Here is a 25,112-nt window from a genome sequence, read left to right on the forward strand (position 1 = left end):
TTACAAAATGATTAACATGAAACAATTTAACTCTTCTGTTTTAAACAATTTTTCCTTGTCACGTACGTGCTTTTTGACCTCGAATTTTCAATTTTTTACTTCATTATAAGTAATTTTTTTTAGGCTATAATCATACTTGCACAATTACATAACTCAGCATAAACCAGCTGTAATAACAATATATAGATTTAATGAACCTACAAGTTTCAAGCAGTTGCATTTTGCACTTTTAAGTGTAAGACCACATCAGTAGATTTATTACTATAGCTGTAGGCAACGGTTTATCTTAATAAAACTTCCCGAAACTTTTTTAAAGTTATGTTTCGACTATAAATCGGAGCGGATAAGAGGAGACCCCACTCTTAACTTTATTTCACATTTCGACGAACTTATTTTAGGATTAAAATTCAAAAAACAAAGCTGATATTGATTTTTCTGACTATCAAAGTTGGCAGTGCTGATTTGACAGTTTCACTTTCTGAATTTTACCTAAGATTGAACAGTTAATTGTTTATTGTCAATTATGGCCGCCATTTTGTTTAATAAGTGCGGGAAATTTGGATGTTAAAACTTGCCAATCATTTTAATTTTAGCCTTACAATCGTGCCAACTGATTAAATTTTTGCGTTTTAGACAGAAAATAGTCAAGAATTGAGTTTGAGGGCTACCCTCATGATAGTAATTAGTAATGAAACAGTTAATTGAAGTGTGGTTAATACATTTACAAAGTTGGTGACGGTGTTGAAAGTTTAGCAATTTCACGAGTGTTGCGTTTAGTGAAAAGGACTTTCCACCCTCTTTGAGTTCACTCTTCTTAGACAAAAACAAGTATCAAACAGAAATCTTGTCAAAACAATCAGTGTTTGATTTTTGGTTTTCGCTAAGTGGTCCGGAAGTCGGCGGTTAAATCCGGAAGGAACATCGCAGTGACCGCTATTACACGAGAATGCACTCATGTATGGTCTCCTGGTGGATGTTGAGAGGTGACTCCGGTCGCTCCGGGAGGAAGTAGGTAGATCATGCGCGAGTACAACGCCCGGACCAACGCTGAGTAGGCCAGTGCTCTCCGGTGCTTCAGTGATTCCGGGCTTGAGTCGCAGCTCGTGGAAATAAGTAAACGCATGGTCTCGTCTCTACACTCGCAAACCCTCCGATGACGCGCTTGCAAGCCACTCTCTGACTCGATGTAAGTTGGATGTTTGAAAGAATCGCAACTCAACACCGGCTCGAAGCGCAACTGGTAGTTCCGGGGGTGATCCCGGAATCGCTTAATTTCACTGCCTGGATTTACAGGGAAAACAATTTTTACCTTTGACAGCTTGTTTAAATGTTACTTTAGCGTAAAGTGCCCAATGACCGTGTTTTATATTTTTTTTCGAGCGTTTTATGTTTCATGCAACATTTATTCCATGAGTTATATCCGTCGATCCGCTCTCGCATTTCACTTTACTATTTCTTTTATAACGGATGGCCTGTTCAGACTCGGATATTAAAATCTCCAACAAATACATAATTGTAATGTGATGATTTTTGGGTTGGCACAACTGTGACATTTTACGAAAGGTGCGAGAGTGCTTTTTGAAATATTGCAATTGTCGAATACGTTTTAAGCTTCATGGAATATTTACCTCATGCTATATGCACTCACACACTATCTCATATTTCCGGCTTGTGCTCTGATAGATGGACTCGCAAAAAAAATAAAAGAAACATACGATGTATGAGTTTATTTTTATATTGTTTCAAGGATGACAACACATGAAATTATTTTGTTCGAAAAAAGAATTCAAATTGGTACAACTGAACTTTTTAAGTGAAATACGAAAAAATTGACGTAAATATCAAAAACTTGCTTCTTGAAATCCACTGGGATTCATGTTGACTAGAAATAACTGAAAGTTTAAAGTAAAATTGATTGATTTGTCTCTTACTAAAGTTTTGTCCACTCAATTATGTTCGATTGGAAACAAATCTACTATAACCCTGATAGCCATTATTTTTTTCAAAACATTGATAATGCAGAAATTATTACTACCTTTTCTCTTAGTTAGATAAATGAAAGAGCAAATAAAAATTTACGAGAAAAAAATTATAATCATATTTGCAGAACGTGATCATAAAAAATCATTTTTTTAAAGCAAATAAGAGTATGAGTTGGCATACCTGCCCAAATTTTAGCCCCATTTATTTATTTTTAGTTTAAAAGTCAGAAATGTTCATGATAGTAAAAATTTAGAGTAATTTTAAAGGCTGCCAAGCTTGTGGAATACAAAAGTACTGCAAAGTTTCCTTGCCAATTTTTTTATTATTGAGTGGACAAATAAAAAAGTCCTTAATGTAACATCTCAGTGAAAATAAATGAGTCTGTTTTACTTCACACACATTGTAAACTCTGTTTCATTCCAATAAAGACATACAAATTCATTGGTTTATTTAAAATTAAATAAAAAATAAAATTAAAGTATCAGAAAAAATTATTTACCCGTAAACATAAAAAAGACCTCTTTTATAACTAAATGTCACAAGTAAAAGTTTTACCTTTCAGCCATGGAGTATAAATTCTGTTTTTGCGCCTAAGCATTTTTACTTTTACCATGACATTTAGAATATTGTCTCTTTCTTTTTCGATGCGTCAGCAATTTCTGGAGAGGTACAATGTGCATTGTAAATGATCAGCATTCGACATTTTGCACTACTAACTGCACTAGTTAAGTTAATAAACACTTTCGTGTTTAGTGAAATGTCAACACAAACTTCGATAGTGATGCGTGATGTTTATTTATAAGCGTTGTTGTGATTTTATTACAAAGCGTACTGTTTATTACTTGCTAAGTACATTTATACTATGTGGTGTTTTTTATTCTCGATCTAAATGCGTTTGCGTTTAAAATAGTATATGTTACTCACTACGTTCGGCAAAATAAACGTTGAGCTCCGGACATAACTATCATTTTTACTCCTAATAACATTATGCAGGGTGCGCCAGAACTCGCGCCCCAGAGAAAAATGCCATATAAGGTGCCTTTTATTGGCAAATTTTTTGTATTTTTACAAAATAATTGTAAAAAAACATATACAAGATAATCAGTATCATTAAATAGACATAAAAAATGTCAAAAGTAAAAAATAAATGTCAAATTTTTTTGACAGATACAATTTTTTAAACATTTTTTCCATGTTCCTGGTATCTTACCTTACTTAAAAATTTTCTCAGGTGCGCGAGTTCTGGCGCACCTTGTATAACATTATTTCTTGGTTTTTTATTAAGAATGATAATTAATTTGTCTCAAAATAAAAATAACAACAATAAGTTCTTGTTGCGCACTATTCAAATTGGACATTGAACAATTTTTGTTGTGATTCAAAAACAGTAAAACATTAATAATACTAACCACTATTTCAGCAAAGTGCGTTAAGCCTATGTAATTTTTTTCTCCACTTGTACATTTTTGAAAACTGGTTGAAAGTGTATGTACCAACCTCAAAACAGCGAAATATTTTCTGTTAAAAAGAGTAATTAATTTTCTAAAATTGTAATAGTAGTAGTCTCGTGGTTTTGAACTTGAGTCAAGGTTTGTATTTCTGTGCAAAAACCACCCCAGACATCCCAACAAAAAATCCCCTCGATTGCTTTTTTGCGTCCGTTTGAATAAATCATTTGTTGAATCGTTGGTAGGACTGTCGTCCGATAAACGTCAATCGTGCCAACTTTATTAACGGTCATAAAAATATTATTATTGCCACTTTTAGTGTCAAACATAAATTCTCCCGAAAGTCGTTAATAATCATCGGGCAATAAATCCCCTCAAAATGCACACACACTAGACAACAACACGCCGATTAATCATAAAAGCATCGACAGAGATTGATTTAGAGGCAGCGAACCGATTTAATGGATTTTTAAATAAGAGATTACAAGTATAGTGCAAAAATGAAGACAATACGAATCGACAGTTGGGGGTTTTCGCTGTGATACAGTTGGCAATTGTGTATAGACACAATAGTGGGTTTTTTAACATTGATAAGGGAACAGCCGCCATATTGTATCCTAGAGTCTAATTGTAATTCATGTGCAAACACGTATTATGGGAAATGTCAAAGGCAAAGGCAAACACTGGAAAAATCATTTTTGGGCGAAAAATTTGCAAACGGTCATAAATTCCCCAGATTAAACTTAAGCGTGATATTACTAATTTAATTAAACCGCGGAAAATTTAATACACCCTTGGTCTGGAATTGTGTTGTTCGGGTCGAGTTATTTGCGTTTGAAAACGACAAATTCCGGTGATTGATGACACGGAAATCGCAACCGGATTATCAAAGGCATCGTTTAGCAACGTCCGAGTCGTTTCCTCTCAATATTAATGACTTTGCGGCCCTTTAAAGTCGCCAATTTGAGATACCGACTCGTGATATGTACCGATTATCGATCGGCTACCTGTCGGAAAGTGTAGACTGGAGGTGACTGAAATGGGCACATCCAATGAGAACTAACAATTGCACAAACAACGCCGTTAATTAAGGCCACCGCAAAGGGCTTTGCCCTTCCCCGTGATTTTTTCCGTTGAGTAGCATTGTTTTAGCTTAAATTCCGGCGCTTTGTAATAATTCATGTTTGCAGTAGTGCTTAGAAATAATTGATTGCTTCTTGCGCGCATTCCAGCTTTTGTGCTTTTTCTTTGAAATCACGGCTATTGTCTGTTGATTTCGTTTTTTCGTGACGGTTGGCAATATGAAATGCCTGTCACATGCAAACTGACAGCTTTGCAAACCTTCTTATCTTCAAAAATGCGAGGTGCATTTACAATTCTACCAACTTAATATCAATCATTTTTACCCTCGAAAGAAATTACAACCTCCGATATTTATCAGCGCCGGTTTCGTGACCTCCATACTGGAAGTTTCAGTTTCAAGATAACATTTGATGGCGGAAAAAATGAAACGGGGTTGGTAGCAGTGACGTGTCATTAATTTTACAGTTGTGTCAACCTTTAAGTAAAGCAATTACATTTTCAATAAAAATACGATTCTGAACCAAAAATTCAGTTTTATCGTTTAGAGAGATTGAATCTTAACCCCACTGTTTTTCTTAGTTAACTCTTTCAGGGACGGTGGGTTAAAATTTAACCCACCACATTTTTGGCCGAATCGGTACGGTGGTAACCCACGTTTTTAACTCACCTTAATTTCTATTTTTGAGCAGTTATGCTCATTAATGGTGATATTTTTAATAATACAGACATTATTCTTGTAGAGTTTACCACATTTTTTTTATTTACAATCAATGAACTTAAAATTATTATGAAAACTATACAATTTATTAATTACTTTGAAATACCTACATTTTTATAATACTTATTTTAACTTAAAAAAAATTGAATTGTTTTTTGAGAGTATACACATAATGGATAATGATTATTCTAAATACAAAGAGGAAAAAAAAACAAAACAAAAAAATTTCTTTCATTGGTATTAGAATTACGATCCTTGGGTTTATCAGGCACATATTTTCCTATTTCGACTAGTAGGCTTCATGACGTCATTGAGCATTTCCAACCTATTTAGGTAACCACATTCGCTTAACATTACATTGATAAAATTTTGCTTTTTACCAACTGTATTTTGTATTATTCTTAGTTTTTTGAGATATGAATGGTATGTCTTGATGTTGTGAAAAATTACAACAATAACATGAACTTTGTTGATAAATTTGATCAGTTGATGACGTACAGTGATGGACAGTGCATTTCTTCCTTCCAATTTCTGTGAATTCACAAAAATTCACTGTAGCCTGTGCTTTATTGTCATGATAACTGACACTGTCAAGTTTAATTAAATTCTTATACATTTTGGACCGTCTAAAAATGGATTGGTACTATACCTCAAGCAATGTAAGACAAAGCACAGGTAAAAAGTATATGAGGAATATCGGGCATTTTATCAACTTGATAAATGTTCATCAAAGTTCTCAAACAAGGTTAGAAAAACCTAAACACTAATTTACACTTTTACTCTGTCATGGAAATTGGTTGGACAAAATTCACTGTCCGTCACTGTACTCAATTGAAAAAGTCATAAATGGTGGCACTGAATTTTTTTCCATTTCGTTGATACTTGCATTATGTAGCACCAAGCAAAAAGAGTCTCGAAGTAACTGCCAGTGTGTAACTTGTAGAAAAGTCTCTTTGTTAAGACAAACAGAAAAACTGCTTTCAAGCATATTATTACAAAAAATAATAACTTTTGTTAGCTATCGTACGTATTATTTAGTTTGCTTTTGTTTTCATTATTTGTTGTTATTTTTCTTTGATCATTATAATACTATTTTATTTTATTAATTAATTTTTTTAATGCCTATTATGTCACTAAATAAGTAATAGACCATGACTACTTCATATTAAGAATACTTTGAAATTATCAAAAATGTACGAAATTTTATGAGGGGTTCATGAAGTTAATGAGATTTACGGAAAAAGTAAAAAAATCTGAAATCTAAAATAATTGGTCATAGACCGATGAAAAACTGTCGTTAGTGCTATTTTAACACCTATTTTTTAAAACAACTTGAAAACTGATTATTTTTAAAATCCAGTAAATAGCTGTACCTGTACGGTATTTTAAATACATTTTAAATACATTAAATTGTCTACCTGAAAGAGTTAAATCAACGAAAGAGAAAGTAAATATTTATTTACAAGGCACGAATAAATATTATGAAAAAAAGTAATCCTACTGGTCGTTAGTAAAAAAAACGGAAAAACATCATTTTGCAATGTAAGAATTTATTCCATCGTTTGAATGATGTTAACTCGAGAAAATCTAATTTTTTAACGAGATAAGAGTCTAAGTTCTAATTTGCTTAGCAAATGTTTTAGAGTTGGCAACATTAAATAATGCAGAGACAGACAATGTGATATGTCATCAGTTTTTATATTTTGTGTTTAATTTTGCCAACTTAATTGACAACACTGTTAAGTTAATGGCAACATCGTAACTGTATTGTTTTTAATCAAATAGGTGAAATAGGTGCATATTGTCGTATCAACAAGAAATTACTCCCTAGGATTTAGGGATATTCGTAAATTTGGTTAGGTTGGTTTCTGGTGACAAACAAAAGATATCGTAATTCGTGTCAAAATTTAGGTTAAGTTACCTGTCAGCTTGTATGGATAATTTAATTGATAGTTGACAGCAGGTTGACAGAAAACGTCAACCGTCAGCAACAAGGGGTAACCAACCCTGGACATTCAAAGTTACTTCTGAAAATTCTAGTTACAAACAACATGAAAAACGTAATTTTCCTAAAAGTTCATATCCTAGGTGCTAATTTCTTGTTGACAAATCTGTATATCTATTTTCTTTATAAAAAATGGAGCCTTGTGACAGATTTAGAACCAAAAATTCCACTAAGTATACAGGGTGCGCCAGAAGTCGCGCCCCGGAGAAAAATTTCAAGTAAGATAAGATACCAGGAACATGAAAAAAGTGTTTAAAAATTTCTATCTGTCAAAAAATTTTGACATTTATTTTTTGACATTTGACATTTTTTTATATCCGTTTAATGATACTAATGATCTTGTATATGTTTTTTTACAATTATTTAGTAAAGGGACAAAAATTTTGCCAATAAAAGCCACAAATAACATTGAACAGAGTTACAATTTAGGATACAGCTTCCTTGTTTCCTCTTTTAATAGTATATAGCAAAAAAACTTGAAAAATTATTTTTCCAACAAAAATAAATAGAGTCAAAGTGCAAACTTTAAACCCTCATAACTTCGAAATTTTTATAGATAAAATTTTTTTAACAATATTTCCATGTTTGTAATATCTTACCTTTTTCTCTGGGGCGCGAGTTCTGGCGCACCTGTATGTATTTGAAGAAAAAAAATGTGATGTCAGTGTCAGTTTATGCATGTTATAATTTTTTAACAGGATTAATTTAACAATGTGGAGCAAATAAAATGGTTGGCAGCAGTGGCACATTATTATTATTGCAATAAGGCAAAGAAAAACAGATTGGTAATATTATTGATTTTTAGGTCAAAGAATAAAAAAGTTGGTAATCGTGTAATGATTAAGTCAACAAGTCCACTAATTGTTTCCGATTTTTAGTTATATTTAAAAAATAATGAAAGAATATTCTTTAGAAAACTGAGATAAAATTGCAACATTGATTTTAGCTCAAATTCTGGCTCATGTTGGCAACAATGCTTACAATAGTAACGTGATTAATTTTAGAGGCTGTACCAACAACTATCTCTTAAGACAGCCTGTTCATTAGCTAACTTCATGATGGATCAATTTGCCGCCTTTTCACAATATCACATTACTAAATAATGTCATAAATAATAATAATGTTTGTGCAATTTCAATTGCTTTTTCAAATAATTATTGAAAAAATGACCGAATAAAGTTTTTCGCAAAATTGATAAATTTATGTTGGCAACAGTGTCGTAAAACCTGTTCAGCCGCGCCAACATTTTTATTGTTTAATATTGTGGTTGGAATTATTACTGAATACAAATAATTTTACAACATGTCGGTATAAAACCGCCATTATTGTCTTTCTAAATGTCAAAATTGAAATTTTCGAAAGAAATGAACACGTTTTCGTGCAATGTAATTGTCTTAAATGTAAGCTGATTAAATCTGCGGTTAATACCAGTGACTTTAAGCACAATGTTGCTTTAACAACTTGTCATAAAGTCCCTACTTTCATGATGGGATCGTCCAATAAAATCTCACAACAGTCTGCGGCTGTCGACATTTAACATCTGCTCGAAAGTTTGCAACTCTTTCGATTAAAGACGAGGGAAAAAGCGCAAGTGGTGTCTTGCTTAGGTCAAGAGTTCACCTGTCTTGTGGGTGGGGAATCCCCGAAACGTCGCCATCTTGTACCATTTGACAGTTGTGACTAACCTAACGATTGAAAGCTTCTAGACTCTCGCATTCATTATTCTTAATGGACGCGGGAAATGGCATAAAAAATGTTGGGAAAGATTCATTTGCTCTCGAGACACGTTTCGCCTTGGTTATATGAAAATGAATCGTAAAAAGCTTAAGATTTTAAATTCGGATCGAGGAAACGGCTTAATTGGAATGAATTGTGACTTTTAAAATGATGGATTTTAGAGGCAGTAGTGCCAACCCTTAATTACATATTTTACAAACAAAATGGCGTCTTGTTATAAAATTTCTCTGTTGTTTCAGAGCCGTCTCGACCAAGCTTCTAACATCATCCCTCGTGCAAATAATCGGTGAGTTTATCCGTTTCCAAACTACAATTTACTACTCAGCCTTCAACTTTATGAATTTTAATCAGTCTTTCATGAACATTTCAAATCGTAATCTTCCCCAGCTCTCCCGAGTTGTTTGCTTTTGGTATTTTTATTACACTTACAACACCCCCACACACATAACGAGCTTATTTTTAATCATTTTAATCACAGCGGGCATTTTGATAAGAAATTAATTAAAAATTTCGTACACCTGCACCCCAGTTTAGAAAGATTGATTTTTCGCCTAATGGAGTGATTTATTATCTTATTCACTATTGAGAGAGCGTCCGGAATGTCTTTCACATTTCACCCTCGCATCATTAACCCAGAATTTTGAGTCATTCCACATACGTGCAAGTGGTGCCAACCAAACAAAAAAATAGAGACGAGTTTAATTCACTCGACTTCTCTCATTACGTTACATCATCATTATCTCGGATTAGTTGAGTAACCGGACCCTGGAAATCATATTCCGGCATCGATCGAATCAAGTTGGCCCCACTGGATGTCATTTACTCATTGCCAACTTAGCAACTTTCACTTTTTTTAGTGCACGGTTAAACCGCTTATAGTCGGCAATGATTAACGCTTTTAATTAAAGTCTGAAACATTCATACCAACTACGAACATGTTCTTAAAATTAATATAACTTCTCAACATACGTTGAAAAATTTGAAATTTTAATTTATAGCCCGAGGGATGGCTTTAAGTGCACCTGTTTCAAGCGGCCACTGACTCCATTAGGATAAGTGCTTTAATGGCGGCAATTGCAGCGCCACCCACCCGCAAATATTTTAAATGTCATCATTTTGATTGATAAGAGTGATAACCGCTCGTTTCATCTAACAAACGATTTAAATCGGCAAATTAAGGGCTATAATTGGTTGTTTACGCTAGGTTGGTAACGTCATTTAACCGGAAAAGCAAAACAAAAGCTGGTTGAAGTCCTAAGCCGGAAAATTAAATGTTTCAGGCTGACACTTCTATATTAATGATTTGTGTGCGTTTGCCGCTTCGTAGAAATATAAATTATACTAAAACTAGCGTTGGTTTAATCGGAAGTTTGGACCCCCTTCTCATTATATTGTTAATGAGGGACATTTTTTATCACCTTATAGAATTTTTTTTAGTTTTCTAACTAACAACAATTGGTACGACGTTTTTACGACATAACCTAGACCAGGTGAATAAAAAGTATGGAACCAAGCGTTTTTTTAATAAACTAAGCATTTTACGAAAAAAATAATTAGTGTAGCATAAAGTACAATGAAAATGTGACCATTTATCAAGAATAACATTTTTCGAAATTTCTTTTAGTTTTAGAGTTCTGGAAAAAAAAATTAAATGGCAACCCACCATGGTAATTTTTTTAATTAAAGATTATGATCTAAAAATGACCTCTAATTAAATAAAATTGTTTTTTAGCCAGTACTTTTTTTATTAATTGTTAAAGTGCGTTCCAAGCTCATCACGAAGATTTTCCGAACTTAACCGAAGTGGTTGTTTTATGCATTTCATCATGGGAGAGCGCTGATTTCTATGCAGTTGCTTTGGGGTGGACTTTGGGAATGGACTAAAAATAGAAGAAAATGATTTGTTATTAGATTTTTTGATCCATCCGGAACCATCCCAAAGCACCTGCACAAAAAAACGGGCTCTCCAACGACCAAAGTCATGAAACGACCCCCTCGTTCAAGTTCGGAAAATCTTCGTGATGAGCTCGGAACGCAAATTTAACAATTAATTAAAAAAAGTACTGCCTAAAAAACAATTTTGTTTAATTAGAGGTCATTTTTAAATCATAATCTTTAATTAAAAAAATTACCATGGCGGGTTGCCATTAAAAAAAAATTCCAGAACACGAAAACTAAAAGAAATTTCGAAAAATGTTATTCTTGATAAATGGTCACATTTTAATTGTACTTTACGCTACACTAATTATTTTTTTCGTAAAATGCTTAGTTTAAGAAAAAAACACTTGGTTCCAAACTTTTTATTCACCTGGTATATCAAGGCTAAAATTAAAGAAATTTATTTCTCCTCATCTTCAATTTCTGATGTATTTTTTAATTATGTTAAAAATATTCAGTATTTGTGAGAACTCTTAACCAAAAATTCTTTCGTTAATTATCGAACTAGCTGCAAATTTAATTAAGTATCTACAAGCACTGTACTTTGCAATAATTTCGCATTAAAAGTACTTAACACAATTTGCAAACTAATTATGACTTATTACAGAAATCCAGTTAAAATAACTCGCAAAATTAAATTATGTCAAAAGTGAATGCATGTTTCGTACTTATCGGATTTCCTGTACAGCTATTTCGCGAAATTTTTTATTAAAACAGTGCAGAGAATTAGAATTTATTCACTTAATTGAGTTTTAGTTTGTGAGAGGCGGCAAAAGTGTTTTGTCTTTTATTTACTTGTAATTTGCAGTAGTACCAACCTCGGCAATTTTTTTATGACAACTTTTACAATTCAATGTTACAATTTCAATTCTATTTATTTCTTCTCGAGATTGTAACAAGTTTAGCAAATTTTCGCGCCTTTTCTCCATTAATATCAACTGGCAGGAAAATTACCTTCGATTCAATTTGTCTCGCGTTAAGTGGAAATTCGTAGTGGCATTCGAAGTATCGTTTTACGAGAACGTAATTAAAGGATTTCTTCTAATCCGAGAGCGAGAATCATAAAAGAGGAGACTTTTCGTTTGGCGGTGACGTAAAAGGATTTGAGCGATGGCGAAACGCGTGGATTGAACTAACCTCCAGAGGATGCCATCCATAAACGGAGCGCTTTTCTCTTGATTGTCGCCGGGGAGGAGGTCCTGATAAAGGGGTCAAAGCCGCCCCCGACAACAATTGCACCGATTCGATTTTGTACCCAAGAGGACGAGGCTTAGAAAAGACGGCGACTGAACTAATTGACCGAGGATACAAGCAACAGACTTCTGAAATAAAAATATAAATACACCAACTATGATCAATAACTCAATAATTGCATTCTAATTTAGAACAAATATTTTTTAACGGTTCTCAATCTTGTATTTTTGTAAGTTAAGTAGTTCTGAATAATCGATAAAAGTTTTACAATGCCAAAACTTTGAACTCGGTTGGGAGCGAATTTGTAACTCTGATCGTTTCCGGATTTTTTACATCCGGTAGAAAATCATCCGCAGATTACGAACATATTTTCCTTTTTGTCGTAAGACTTGTAGTTTCCGAGAAAAATGAGTTTAAAGTTTCGAATAAAATAAACAAATAAAATAGCTGTTCACCTGATATTATCACTTTTTTAAATTTGAATTTTCCGCTCGTTAGAATAAAAACAGTTTTTGGAATTTTCTGGATATTTTGTGAGAAAAACTATATTGTAAGTTAAAATGTGCAACGACTTTCTTATTTTATTTTGTTGTCTGTTGTTGCAATTTCTCAATCCTCGTCACACAAAAACAAAGCGAGAGGAACTGTTGACTAACTACGCTCCAATGTACTAATCCAATAGTATTACTTATTCGGTGTACATTATCGCCGAGATAAATTACAGTTTCATAAATCCTTGGTGTTCACGTTCAAATTACATAAACGCCTAGTCGGAGATTACTTTTACTCATTTATTTTTTAATTTATTATCTTGTTCCCTCACAAGCAACCATAATAATAAAATCCTAATCCGCCCCAGTTGTGCAAAACAACCACTAATCGACAATGGCAGTTAAGTTTTTAATCACTCCATATCTCATTTCCGGTTCAAACTTTAACAGGAAATTAAATTTTACTTATTTACTTGACACGAGATCAAAAATTCACGCCGTGGGACTTTTCCTTCCGTTTCGAGCTTTCAAGGTCGAATTTCATTTGCCGACATATGATAGAAACCTGTTGAGTGTTTGCATAATTTTCTCAGTGTGCGAAAAATTCGAGAAATTTCCAACAGGGTGAAATAAATGATAATTTGGGACGCTTGGGTCGCGGAAGTTTGCTCGTAATTGATACTGATGGGGGAAATTAACCACACGGATAGGGGATTGTAATGAGGAAAAGTTGGTAGCGCTGAAGGACGCAACGTAACTACTACAATCGGCACTTAATTTTACGCAAATCAGAACAGAAAACTGCATCGTATTGTTTGTTGGTTGTTTCTCACGTATTGGAAGCAGACGTGCCGACTTAACGATGTGTCTCCAAGTGTCAAAATCCTTTGAACGGCTTTATTAATTAATTCAAGTCTGAATCGCCTTAATCAGTTCACTAGGTATTGGCACTTTCATTTCATAAAAATAGCTTACAATTATTAAAAAATATGGCAGAACTATGTTATAATTATACGAATTGGTTAAAATTGAGATTACTGTTTTAATTGCGTCTTTAATTGTATTTTCAATTGCACTTTTTGCTAATATTTTACCAGTTTTTCAAGTACAAATATTCCCTGAACAATTATTTATGTTCTGTCAAATAAACGTCAAAAGTTTGAAGTTAAGTTGAATTATAACGTAATGAAAAGGCCAAGTGTAGTAAAATTTTGTAATAAAGCTTTAAGGCAAATGGACAAGATTTGAATAATTGACGGAAAATACCCAATTTGATTAAAAAGTTACAAAATAAAGTGGGCAAGATTAAAGTGGTTCAGATGGTATTATCACTTGTACTAAATTTGAATTTCCCGCTCTTTACTGACAAATAAATTTAGGATTGAGCATAAATCGAGTTGTGCTGTTCTTTTTTGTCTGTTTGGATTAGGAGTGATGTAGGAGAACCCAAAGCTGCGAATTATTAGACAGCAAAGACGCCTCTAAATAAAAGTATAACTTATATGGGACTATTAGAAGTCATTCCGACTATTGTATACGAGCCCCGCAGGTCGTAATTTGTCCCGTTATCTTATATTTTTTCCCACAATGCGAGAAATCGCCGAGTATTGGAAAAGTTGCTTATTTATTATCATTCTTCCGCCAAATTTTCATAATTACTAAACTTTACCATCTCGAAAAACTTTCCACGTCACTATTAAAAACTGTCGAGATTTATGCGAAAGGTGAAACGAGGGCTTGTTAGTTTGGAGGGAGCGTATGGGAGATTTGTTTACGTCTGAAGCGTCGACGAGGAATTATTAGGGGATTCCTACAGGACCCATTCGACTGCTTATAACTTATCCATGAGACTTTGACTTGAATAATTTCATAACACCAACAAATTTTCGCTTTGTGTTTACACAAGATGTTTGGATTAAATTTCGCGATGGAGAATTAATCGAATCGGGTGTCGATCGAGGGCACGAATTCCAGCTTTCTTACGTTGGCAGCCCTGGAGAAAACGCTCACTAACTAAGCCAAACAAACTGTAATGAAATAAATTTAAACCAAAAAACTGACGGTGGTTGTTTAAATCTTCATGTTTAGAGTTTGGGCGAAATCCGACCAACACGAAAAGATTTATTTGACAAGCCGGTGTAACACTGGTCGAAAATATGTCACAGTTTGAAGTTTATTCTTCACGCACAGCCGCCTTCTTTTTTCTTAAGGTTGTTAATGTGCCAGAACTTATCAAATTTTTCCTTTGAGAAGCCCGTTTTACACCACTCAATTTAAGGTTATGTTTGCACAAAAGAGCTGCAAATTGGTCCGATTACGCGAAAACAGCTTCTTGCTTTTGGCTAGCCGCCTGCGATTCGTCCCGGCCATTAAAATTCAACTTCAACCCCGCTGTTTGTTAAAAATTGAAGCAAATTGCTACGGTCAGCCTCAGAATTCGATATCTGTGTATTTTTAAAAGCGTCGATTCTGCGGCCACTAGATTCGGTCGTTCTTTTTACAGCCAGAAATAAAACTCCAAGTTTCATCTCGCAATTTCTGAGCTAAAGGCGCAAAATGACGAATAACAAATCACCAAAGAGGGTATCTGGACAGATGTAAATCCGGTTTTTACAACGTCGAATTACGGTTTAGAGATAAGAAAACGACGTTAGGTGGGATTTCGATCAATCCCAGGGATTTACTCGGATTGCAATTTCATCGGACGAGTAAACAAAATTGGGGGCGTAATGCCGTTTTGATGATTTATTTCAGGTTTTAATGGGGGAAAAATATCGAAATAAAATTCAAATAACGGGGTTTTGGGGTAATTAATGACGTAGTTTGCTCCTTCGACTGTGTTTTATGAATGATAAATGAGTCGAGGCTGTTTTCATTGTTTTTAGTCTTGTAGGGTGTTTCATTTTTGTTAAATTGCCACATCTAATTAATGACAATTAATCTCAGTCTTGTTTTGACAGTTTTGCCAACCGAACCATTGCTTAATGAGTGAAAATTGCTAACAATGTGTTAAATTGCAAAAAGTGAAAGTGAAAAAACCCCTTGAACACAGTTTTTCTGCCAGGTGTTAGATTCCTTGATTTTAATAATTAAAAAGGAATAAAAAACAAGTAAAAAGAATAAATGTTTTATTTAATGTTAAAAATAGACGCCAGAGGCCTGATTCTTTTACAAGAATGATGAATTTTACAAAAAAAAGGGAGTTACAAAATAAATCGTTCGTCAGATATAATCACTTACATTAAAAATATTTTTAATGTGACTAAAAAAATTGATTCATGACTGAAATCATTTCTTATTAGTCTAATAATTATTAAAAATGGCAGTATTATTGACAAATCTCAAGTGAAATTATCCGTTGAACGTGATTATTTAGTATGATTGAAGAATTATATTATTATTACTATTAATCTCCCTACTGCGACTTGTTTTGTCAGTTGCGCCAACCTAACCATCCGGAATGATTCATAATTGTTTTAATTTTCTGTCTCGGCGACTAAAAAACTCGTAACAATTAAAAGTTTTCTTCTGGAATTAAAATCATATCTCGTCTGAAGTTTGCAAGTAGTTAAACGTCGTACCATCATAACGCCAAAAAACACTCTAAACGACTTTGCTGAGCAATTACCTTAATTAAAGGGGACACGATTACGTTTTAATTAAGTTGAAATAAGATTTATAAATGGTTAATTATCTCCTCTCTGAGTTGTTTTCAGTTCAAATGTCGGTTGTATTCAAGACCACAACCACAACTTTCTTATATTTAATGCATTTCAACGGGCGCCGCTCTTGGGAGCATCCCAAGATGTTATTGTTTTATTTTTCGAGGTTGGTACGAAGTAATTCGAGGGACCGACGTTTCATAAAACTTCAAACGTATATGGAACGGGAAAACGCTGTTTGCAAAATTGTAAATAACTTAGGAAAAAATATTACATTTCGCCTGGTTGCTATGCAACCAATTACACATTTATTACAAGTACGGTAAAGGCGACTTTCAGTGTGAATATTCAATCAAGTGTGGCGAAATTTGCAATCGTAGCCGCAGTTCCTCCCAAGACCCGAAGGCACATGCATTGTGCATAAACTTGGGTCGGAAAGGGTTATCTCTTGAATTTATGATCTCGCATAAATATCCGACGTTTGTTTCAGATCGAGTCGTCTTAATTAAAGAAGAAACTGTGGTTGGAATGCCGATTGCATGTGTTTCCACGCCTCGAAGTTGGTGACCGATAAGTATGGGCTGGCTTTTAACCTTTGTCCTCCTGCTAGCCCTTATCACTTTAATGGGTGCGTATTTTTCCTCCCTTGTTGAATTATGTAGCGCCATCTATTATTCACCGGGTGGATTAATTCAGGGAAATCACATGATTTTTCGATTTGGTACAGACTAATCCGAATTGTAATTAATTCGAGGTTGGTGGATTGTTGGGATGATGCGATTACCTCAAACTGCCTCTAATTAGCTCAGTATACATCTGTTTACATGCTATTACACAGAAATTCCTTTATATGCAAATGCAATTAAAAGTTACTTAATTATTTAGGAAGTGTAATTAAACAACAACGAAAGTAGGCCTCCATTGTGTTTTATATAAAGTTTTGTGAAGGAAATGAGTCTTTGCTTAAAAGGTGAGTGTTAAGATTCTTTGAACGGATTCGGTAATTAAAAGTCAGACCAACTGCAAATAATTAAATTAAATTTGAACCAGTAGTTCACTCAATATTGTCACTTGTATCATGTTTATCATCGTATTTTATAAAAATGAAAAGGAAATTAAACCGTCTTGTGAGCAACAATTAATTTTTTTGCTGTGACACTTTTTTTATTATAAAAGCCCTAATTAGGTTTCGGTTATTTTGTTGATTACCAAGTGACAACATTCTGTGAACGATGTTCTTTCAGTTACCTACATTTTAGTGGAAAAAATGAAATAAACGGGTAGGAAAAAAGTTAACTGCGTTGGCGTCAAATTTTAATAAAAAAAATCAAAATAAAAGAACATACAAATTCGAAAAAAAGTACAACAGATACCTACCACTACCCCAATATTAATTTTTTTTTCCTCCCAACAGGGAATAATGTGAAGCCTTTTTTGAATTGAATCTTTTCGAGTGTTTTTTGCCATAAACAAACTCCTTCATACAACATTTACTCCTAAAATTGCAATTGAATGAACTGAATATCTTTACAAATTATTTGACATCATTATTTAACAAATTTATTCGTCTGTTATTATTTATTTAGTCTGTTGGGAGGAAAGTTTTGTATGCATCTCTGGAATAAATATCGTTAATCCCTCGAATGACAATGCCCTCGGGATTAAAATAGTTTGTACCCTTAATACATAAATAACTATTTAAGAAATTACACACTTCGATCATAATGTATTTATTGTTTACTTATTATTATTGACTTGGAATATTTGGTTTATGGTCATTGGTGTAAATTGTATCAAGAAATTTAAGTAAAAGTATTCCCTGAACGATATTATTACATATTAGATGTTCAATAGATATTGTCTCTTTAGTATAAATAGTAGATTACATACAGAGATGGGAGGTGCTGCGAATAAGCCGAGGCACGATTAAGCAACGACCACTAAGGTTTGTATACTATTTTATTCACAATCATTCTCCTTAAAGAAAAGACAGCCAATAAAAAAATTATCAAATTTTGAAATTGCATTTTACATTTTTTTTAAATAATACATAAAATCTTCTTTTGTCAAAGGTCATAAGTCAAAATAACGTCACGTCGTTTGTGTTGGCGATATTTGTAGAAACATGAGATATTAATAGTGACAGTGAAATAGAAAATGCTTCTCCTGAACTCAGGGAAGTTGTTGAACGAGCAACAGATAATTTAAAAAATAAGTAGGGAAATGGCTACTTTCCAATCCAAAAACTGTTAAGGAAGTGACTATTTCCCAACCTGAAAATATAAATTGTCCAACTTTTCATATGCAAGGTAATTTGACTATTACTATATTATTATAAAAAAAATAGCCCTTAATAATTTTTTATTCCAGTAGTAAATGTAAACTTCTTCAGAATGGATTTTTTTTAGCTAAATGTTTTTTAAATAATGACGCAAAAAGGCATTAAACAAGAAAAATTGTCATTAGATATTGTAAAACAAGTGACGGTGATATTAAAAAAAAATGGGTTTCGTATAAATTATACAAAAAATACGAAACAAAATATTATACAGTAGGTATGTCCCCGGATTGAGTTTACAAGAGGAAAAAATTTTTATCATTAATTTTACGCCAAAACTGCAAAGAAAAAAAGTTTTTGCTCTACTTGAAACCAGCAAATCTGTAATTAAAACTTCATTATTCTAACTCAGTAGAAAGAAAAGTTCATTTTTCTCTTGATTTTGGATTTAGAATAATTTTTCTCTGCCTTTTAAGTCTTATCACATTGGCATTTTTTTATTTTGACAATGATGTCACTTTGACAAATGAGTTTACGCAGGTTAAATAACAAAAATGTTTGTGAAAAACATAATTTTAATAAAATAGCAACTCAAAGAAACAGCTTTAAGGTAAAAACCAACGTCATTTTTAACAAGATCTATCATTATTTAATTAATAAATTAATTGTCAAAGATATATATAGTTGTCAAATCATTAAAACCGCCAATGCGATAAGACTTAAAAAGCAGAGAAAAATTAAGTCCAAAATCAAGAGAAAAATGAACTTTTCTTTCTACTGAGTTAGGGTAATGAAGTTTTAATTACAGATTTGCTGGTTTGAAGTAAAGCAAAAACTTTTTTTCCTTTGCAGTTTTGGCGTAAAATGAAAGATAAAAATTTTTTTCCTCTTGTACACTCATCCGGGGACATACCGTATAATGGGTCAGCGGATATTGTCACTTCTCAATGACATCCTCGAATTTAATTTTTACTCAATTCACACAAAATCTGTTAAAAAATCTTATCGGAAAACTGTCCAACTGTGAACCTTTAAAAAAATTACTTTGTAAAGTCTGATCAAGTGTTAAACAGACCATAAATGAATTATGTTGTCTCCTGTCACTCTGGACTTTAATATAGTCTCAAATGAAGGAAAAAAAAACAATTTCCATTTAATCGATTTCCGTTTCCGATAAAGCACCATTAACCCCTTGACGTGCAATATCGGCGCGCGAAAATTGATGAAAACCCAACCCAAAAAATGAAATAAGTGGCAAATGAGTTGTAAATAAATCCCCAGCGTTCGATGGATGTGGTCACTCGCCCCCGGCCGTCTTGAATAATTCACTCCCCCGCAAATTAGCGTTTTCTTTGCATTGCGTTTGTGTTTCCAGCGACCGGCTTGCCGTCTCCGCAAGGGAGTGCCCACGTGCAGCCGCAGGCGGGCTCGCAGAGCACCCCCAGTCCGGGAGGGGCGGGCGTGGGGGGCATCCGGCGGACGCTGTCGGGATGGAGGGAATGGAGGCGCGCCGACCCCACGCTTATCAACAGTCTGTGGAGGAGCAAGATGGGCAACGGCATCAGAAAGCAGTTAGGTGGGTATTGTGCCCGATTTCACACTCAATTACCCGAACGGCGATTAATTTCGCTATTGACGGATTTCGCGCTATTCACTTACAAATCCTCGGTTTGGTTTAATTGAGACGAGGCCGCTATTTTTCGTTTTCATTCAAATTTACCACAAGCGCGCTATTGATTTGAATAAATTTTTTTCAGGGAGTGGAGCGGTTGCCAACTGAATTTCTAATTATTTACATTTTTATTCGTGAATAATTCGCGTATTACGGAACTTTTACTATAAAATCTGTTGCCAACTACTGCGAAACAAAAATAAAACACATACCTAAGTTGTTACATGTTTTAACACGTTATTTATGTCAAATGTCAGTTTATAAGAGTTGGAAAATTGTCAAATAAATTTGTAAGTATTTGCATTTTCATTCTTTGCATAATTTACGAATTACCAAACTTTAAAACTAGTGTAGCCAACATATCGAAAGTCCATTAAAACACACTTCCTCTTGTTTTTCATATATTGAAAACACATTGAAATGTGAAATAAATCTCAAAAAATTAAATATTTATGATAAACAATCGATAAACCCGTGGAAGAAAAAAATATGTATAAGCAAGTGCAAATATTCTTGAACTTTTCGTCCGAAATGTCACATGTCACTTAAATTTTGTAAAAATGTGATACGAATGAGATCAAAAGAACGTTAAAACCAACCTTTTGTGCTTATCTAAGAAAATAGGAGGAATTCTCCTCAAGTTCCGCCTGTTTGAAGTTTTAAGTGGGTAATAACACGAGTAAAGTGAGACAGGTACCAACCTAAGGGAAATTAAGTTAAGAAAGCGAACAGTTCAGCGAATGCGACTTCACCCTGCCATACAGAAGATATTTATGGTGAAAGTATCTTATGAATTAATTTTAGTGCGTTTGTCAACATCATTTTCTGTATCTATTGCAGCAATAGACATAATTGTATTGAAAAACAAATGAATTCCATCCTTGTGAAATATTTTAAAAGTCATTACATGTAAAAAACAGTTGAAAATTTGTGAGTGAAAGTATTTAATAAACGTGAATGTGTCAATTATCCTCGAAAGAATTAAAAAAATAACAAAATAAATGCAAATGTAGAGCGTTTAGTGATTATAATTCAACGCAGAAGCAAAAGAAAACCTGAATCCTTTTTATACAAAATTGTAAAAGCGATTTTTATGTAAAATCACCAACGTAAATAAATCAGAAATATGTTCAGAAATTACTGTCACTTTGACAATTATTTTTTGTATGTAACTGGGGAAAATAAAAAAATACAAAACTCAAACAATGTTCAAATCAATGTTGTCAACGTATCGAATCGTGTACCATTTACAACGTGTTTACGAAACAAAAATAAACATACTTACTAAAATACATATTCTGATGATTTGATCCCTCTCTCATATTAAGTATGCAAATGTATTGATTGATTACCGAACTACGAAATGCGGTTTTGTTTTAGAAATGAATGAAAATACTTTTTTATGCCAGATAATTTTCGGTTCCTTGTCTACTACAATAAGATCGTTTCATTTTTCGGTTTCGAGTATTTCGTGTGACGTTTCTTTATTTAAACCATGTTATTTTCCCGTGTTTATGAAAAAAAGTGTAAATATTCTTTGAATATTTCATTTGAAATGTCAAATGTCATCTACATTTTACAAAACAAAGGGAATGAGATCAAAAGAACGTAATTTACCTACTTTTTCTGCTTATTTAAGCAAATAGTGGAACACTCTCAAGATTCACCTGTTTGATGTTTAAAGTGTATAACACTAGAAAAATTGCAGTACCAACCTGAAGGAAATTAGGGAGAAAAAGTTATCAGTTTAACAAATTAATGTTGTCACCACAATTTAATAAACAGCGAAATTATACAGGGTGCGTCAGAACTCGCGCCCCAGAGAAAAATGCCATATAAGGTAAGATACCAGGAAAGTGGAAAAAATGTTTAAAAAATTTTATCTATAAAAATTTCGAAGTTATGAGGGTTTAAAGTTTATTTATTTCTGTTGGAAAAATGATTTTTCAAGTTTTTTTGCTATAGGTTATTAAAAGAGGAAACAAGGAAGCTGTATCCTAAATTGTAACTCTGTTCAATGTTATTTGTGGCTTTTATTGGCAAAATTTTTGTCCATTTACTAAATAATTGTAAAAAAACATATGTATACAAGATTATCTGTATCCTTAAATAGATATAAAAAAATGTCAAATGTCAAAAAATAAATGTCCAAATTTTTGACAGATAGAATTTTTTAAACATTTTTTTCATGTTCCTGGTATCTTACCTTACTTGAAAATTTTCTCTGGGGCGCGAGTTTTGGCGCACCCTGTATTATATTAAAAATTTAAATATTCTTGTTATCTTCGACTAAGCTTCTTTGATATTTTAGGATAACTTTTTTACGTTTGAGCATAAAGCCATTTTTACATTTTACAACGTTTCTATCACATACAGGGTGAGTCATTTATAATAAAAACCTTCAGACGCAACCCAAAATACATTCTTAGATACCACAAAAGCCAAGTTGTCAGTGAGAATGTATTTTGGGTTGAATCTAAAAATCGGTTAGGGTTTTTATTATAAACCCTATCTACAAAAAAATAAGATTATAACAAACTTGACAGTTAAAATTAAGATTTTTACTTTTTGCGTTTTCACCAAGTGTGTTTTTACATTCAAATTAAAAATATGAATGACAGTACAGTTGGAGACAAAATACTTTGGTCGTCAATGTCATTTGAGTGACATTAAATTGTAAAGCATGCTTTAGGACTGTTAACCTTATTTTTAGCTACTGTCAATCACAGTTGACAAGTTGTACATATTTTTGATAGAAAAATATAATAGCTGTCATTAATTTGAAATTGACATTTATTTTAACGTTAAAGCTTGAATTACATTAAAGTGTCAGAAAAGTAACGACCAAACTATTTTGTCTCCAACTGTACTCATGAACTTCACTCAAAAATTTTAAAGAAAAAAATTAAATAAGCAGAAAACGAGAGCTATCTGCGATTATAATTTTATATTTGAGACCAGATCTAAGGTGTTTTGGGTTCGTTTAGATGAGATTTTTGTGAAAAATCTGACAGAAATACTAATTAAAAGTCAGAAGTGAATAAATGAGTTCAATGATTACTGTCACTTTGCTCTAAAAAAAGGTTTTAATATTGGAATTTTTTATTCAGTTACCTCAATCCGCATGTCTTTGAAGTGTAAATTTATTGGATGCTTGTTATTATCGGAAAATTTTAAACAAAAAAGCTCAAAGAGTAAAATCTATTTTTGGTGCAGATTGAGCCATTTTACCTATAGACAATTCAAATTACTTTGATGTGGTTTTAACTCGGCTTTTACATTAATTAAAATGACCAGTAGTACCAACCCACAATTCATTAGCGGGTCGTAGTTCATCAGATGTTGTCACTTGTGCCTTAAATGTCCAGGCAACGCCGAGGTGTACATAATGCTGGCCCTCCTCATCGGCTTCGTCACCGTGGTGATCGGTTGCTGGCTGTCGGACAACTGCTGGTCGCCCGATCCCGAAGGTCACGTGGTGACCGTGGCCTGACCATCGGCCAAACCCCCTCTGAGTCCCGACCTTCCCATCAGCATCGTCAGCGTGTCGTCGTCGACGACATCGCGGCCGTCGAGTCCCGAAAGCGACTGGCCGCTCGTCGAGCCCTCTGACGGAGATTCCATCAACCTCTGACACCACGCACTCTGCGATCAGACTAAAGACGACACCTGCGAGCTCCACAAGAGTCTCGAGAACGGTCACGTGTGCCGGATCGAGCTGGACGACCAGGACCTGGTGCTAACTTAAAAAATCCCCGAAACTTGACTGGTGTTTTACGCAAACCGGTCGCTTTTTACTGTCAATTAGGGGTATCTCCGTAGCCTTCTTCTTGACCTCTCACCCCGTGTTATGTCAAAAGGTGCCTTTTAGACTTAGGCCTGGTTTTTTAGCTACTTTTTGATGGTTCTCTCAGATTTAAACTGGTTTGCGTACAACGCGAGCCAATGACAGGGTCGCTTTAGTGCCAACTTGATGTTTTTTATTTTAAAGACTGCAGTGGCGCCAACGAAATGTAAAAATTTGTGTACAAATAATGTTCTAAATTCGGTGGTTTGCACACTTGATAAACTGCAATTGTCAATTAATAGAGAGAAAAATGTATGTGACTCTAGTGTTTCTATTGTTTTGCTTAGATCAAGCAGCCTTGAATTTTTTACTACTATAGTTTGCTTGATCTACACAACACAGCTTAATAATCGGCTAAATTTATAGATGTTAGACTTGTCTACTAAATGTAGGACCTATTCATATCAGCCTGCCTTTCTGTGCTGTGCCTCTACAGAATCTTATTTAAACACCCTCCTTAGAATAAAAAAAAAAAAACGGAGGGTATCTAAACTCGGCGTTCGCGCTTCTAATAAAGGCCTAATAAACTCTTGAAATGTATTTTAATTTCAAATAAAAAATTAGATATAAAATGTGTAAATAAGCTTGCATTAAGACTGATTTCATATAAAAATTAAAACGCCATTTTGGCGCCACTTAAACCCAAGTGTTAAATCGAGTCATCTGAGAGGTACATAGCCTATCGCCATGTCCGCTCGTAATCACGTGACGCACACGACAAATTAACTCCTCTAACCTAAAATCGGCCTAAATGGTAGTTTCGCAGGCGTTTATTTTAGCTGTATACAACTTTTTCCTGATTTTGCTTAAGAACAATTGCTCAAAAACATTGTAAATAGATTTAGTTGTGATGTAAGCCACGGCCAAAACGTTTTAATTGCATGATAGAGGGAACAATATTACATTACTAGTGTATGTATCCTGGAATTTACCGGTTTTTAACTGTCAGACCTAATTAAGATTGACGATATTGCAACGATATTTGTACCAAATGTATTTACTCATGAAATAAAGTGACGTAACAATAAATTTGAGATTTTTTTAGTCCTACTTACA

General features: G+C 33.6%; 1 protein-coding gene across 2 annotated transcripts; it reads left to right on the top strand.

The window, feature by feature from the left end:
• The first annotated feature begins 1,000 nt into the window (after window positions 1-1,000).
• LOC123003700 lies at window positions 1,001-25,037 on the top strand. 2 transcript variants are annotated; one of them, XM_044396652.1, is made up of 5 exons: window positions 1,001-1,186; window positions 9,214-9,260; window positions 16,750-16,887; window positions 19,913-20,113; window positions 20,295-20,420. In XM_044396652.1, exons 3-5 carry the CDS (start codon window positions 16,836-16,838, stop codon window positions 20,315-20,317), a joined length of 276 nt encoding a protein of 91 aa, XP_044252587.1. In that variant the 5' UTR covers window positions 1,001-1,186; window positions 9,214-9,260; window positions 16,750-16,835; the 3' UTR covers window positions 20,318-20,420. The 2 variants fall into 2 exon arrangements, with proteins under 2 accessions (XP_044252587.1, XP_044252586.1); XM_044396651.1 differs by lacking the exon at window positions 20,295-20,420 and adding an exon at window positions 23,578-25,037 and having other exon boundaries at window positions 1,011-1,186.
• The last annotated feature ends 75 nt before the right edge of the window (window positions 25,038-25,112 follow it).

This window comes from Tribolium madens, unplaced genomic scaffold (assembly GCF_015345945.1).
Source record: "Tribolium madens isolate multiple individuals breed KSU strain unplaced genomic scaffold, Tmad_KSU_1.1 Scaffold_1;HRSCAF=32;Tcas5.2_LG8, whole genome shotgun sequence".
Lineage (NCBI taxonomy): Eukaryota > Metazoa > Arthropoda > Insecta > Coleoptera > Tenebrionidae > Tribolium > Tribolium madens.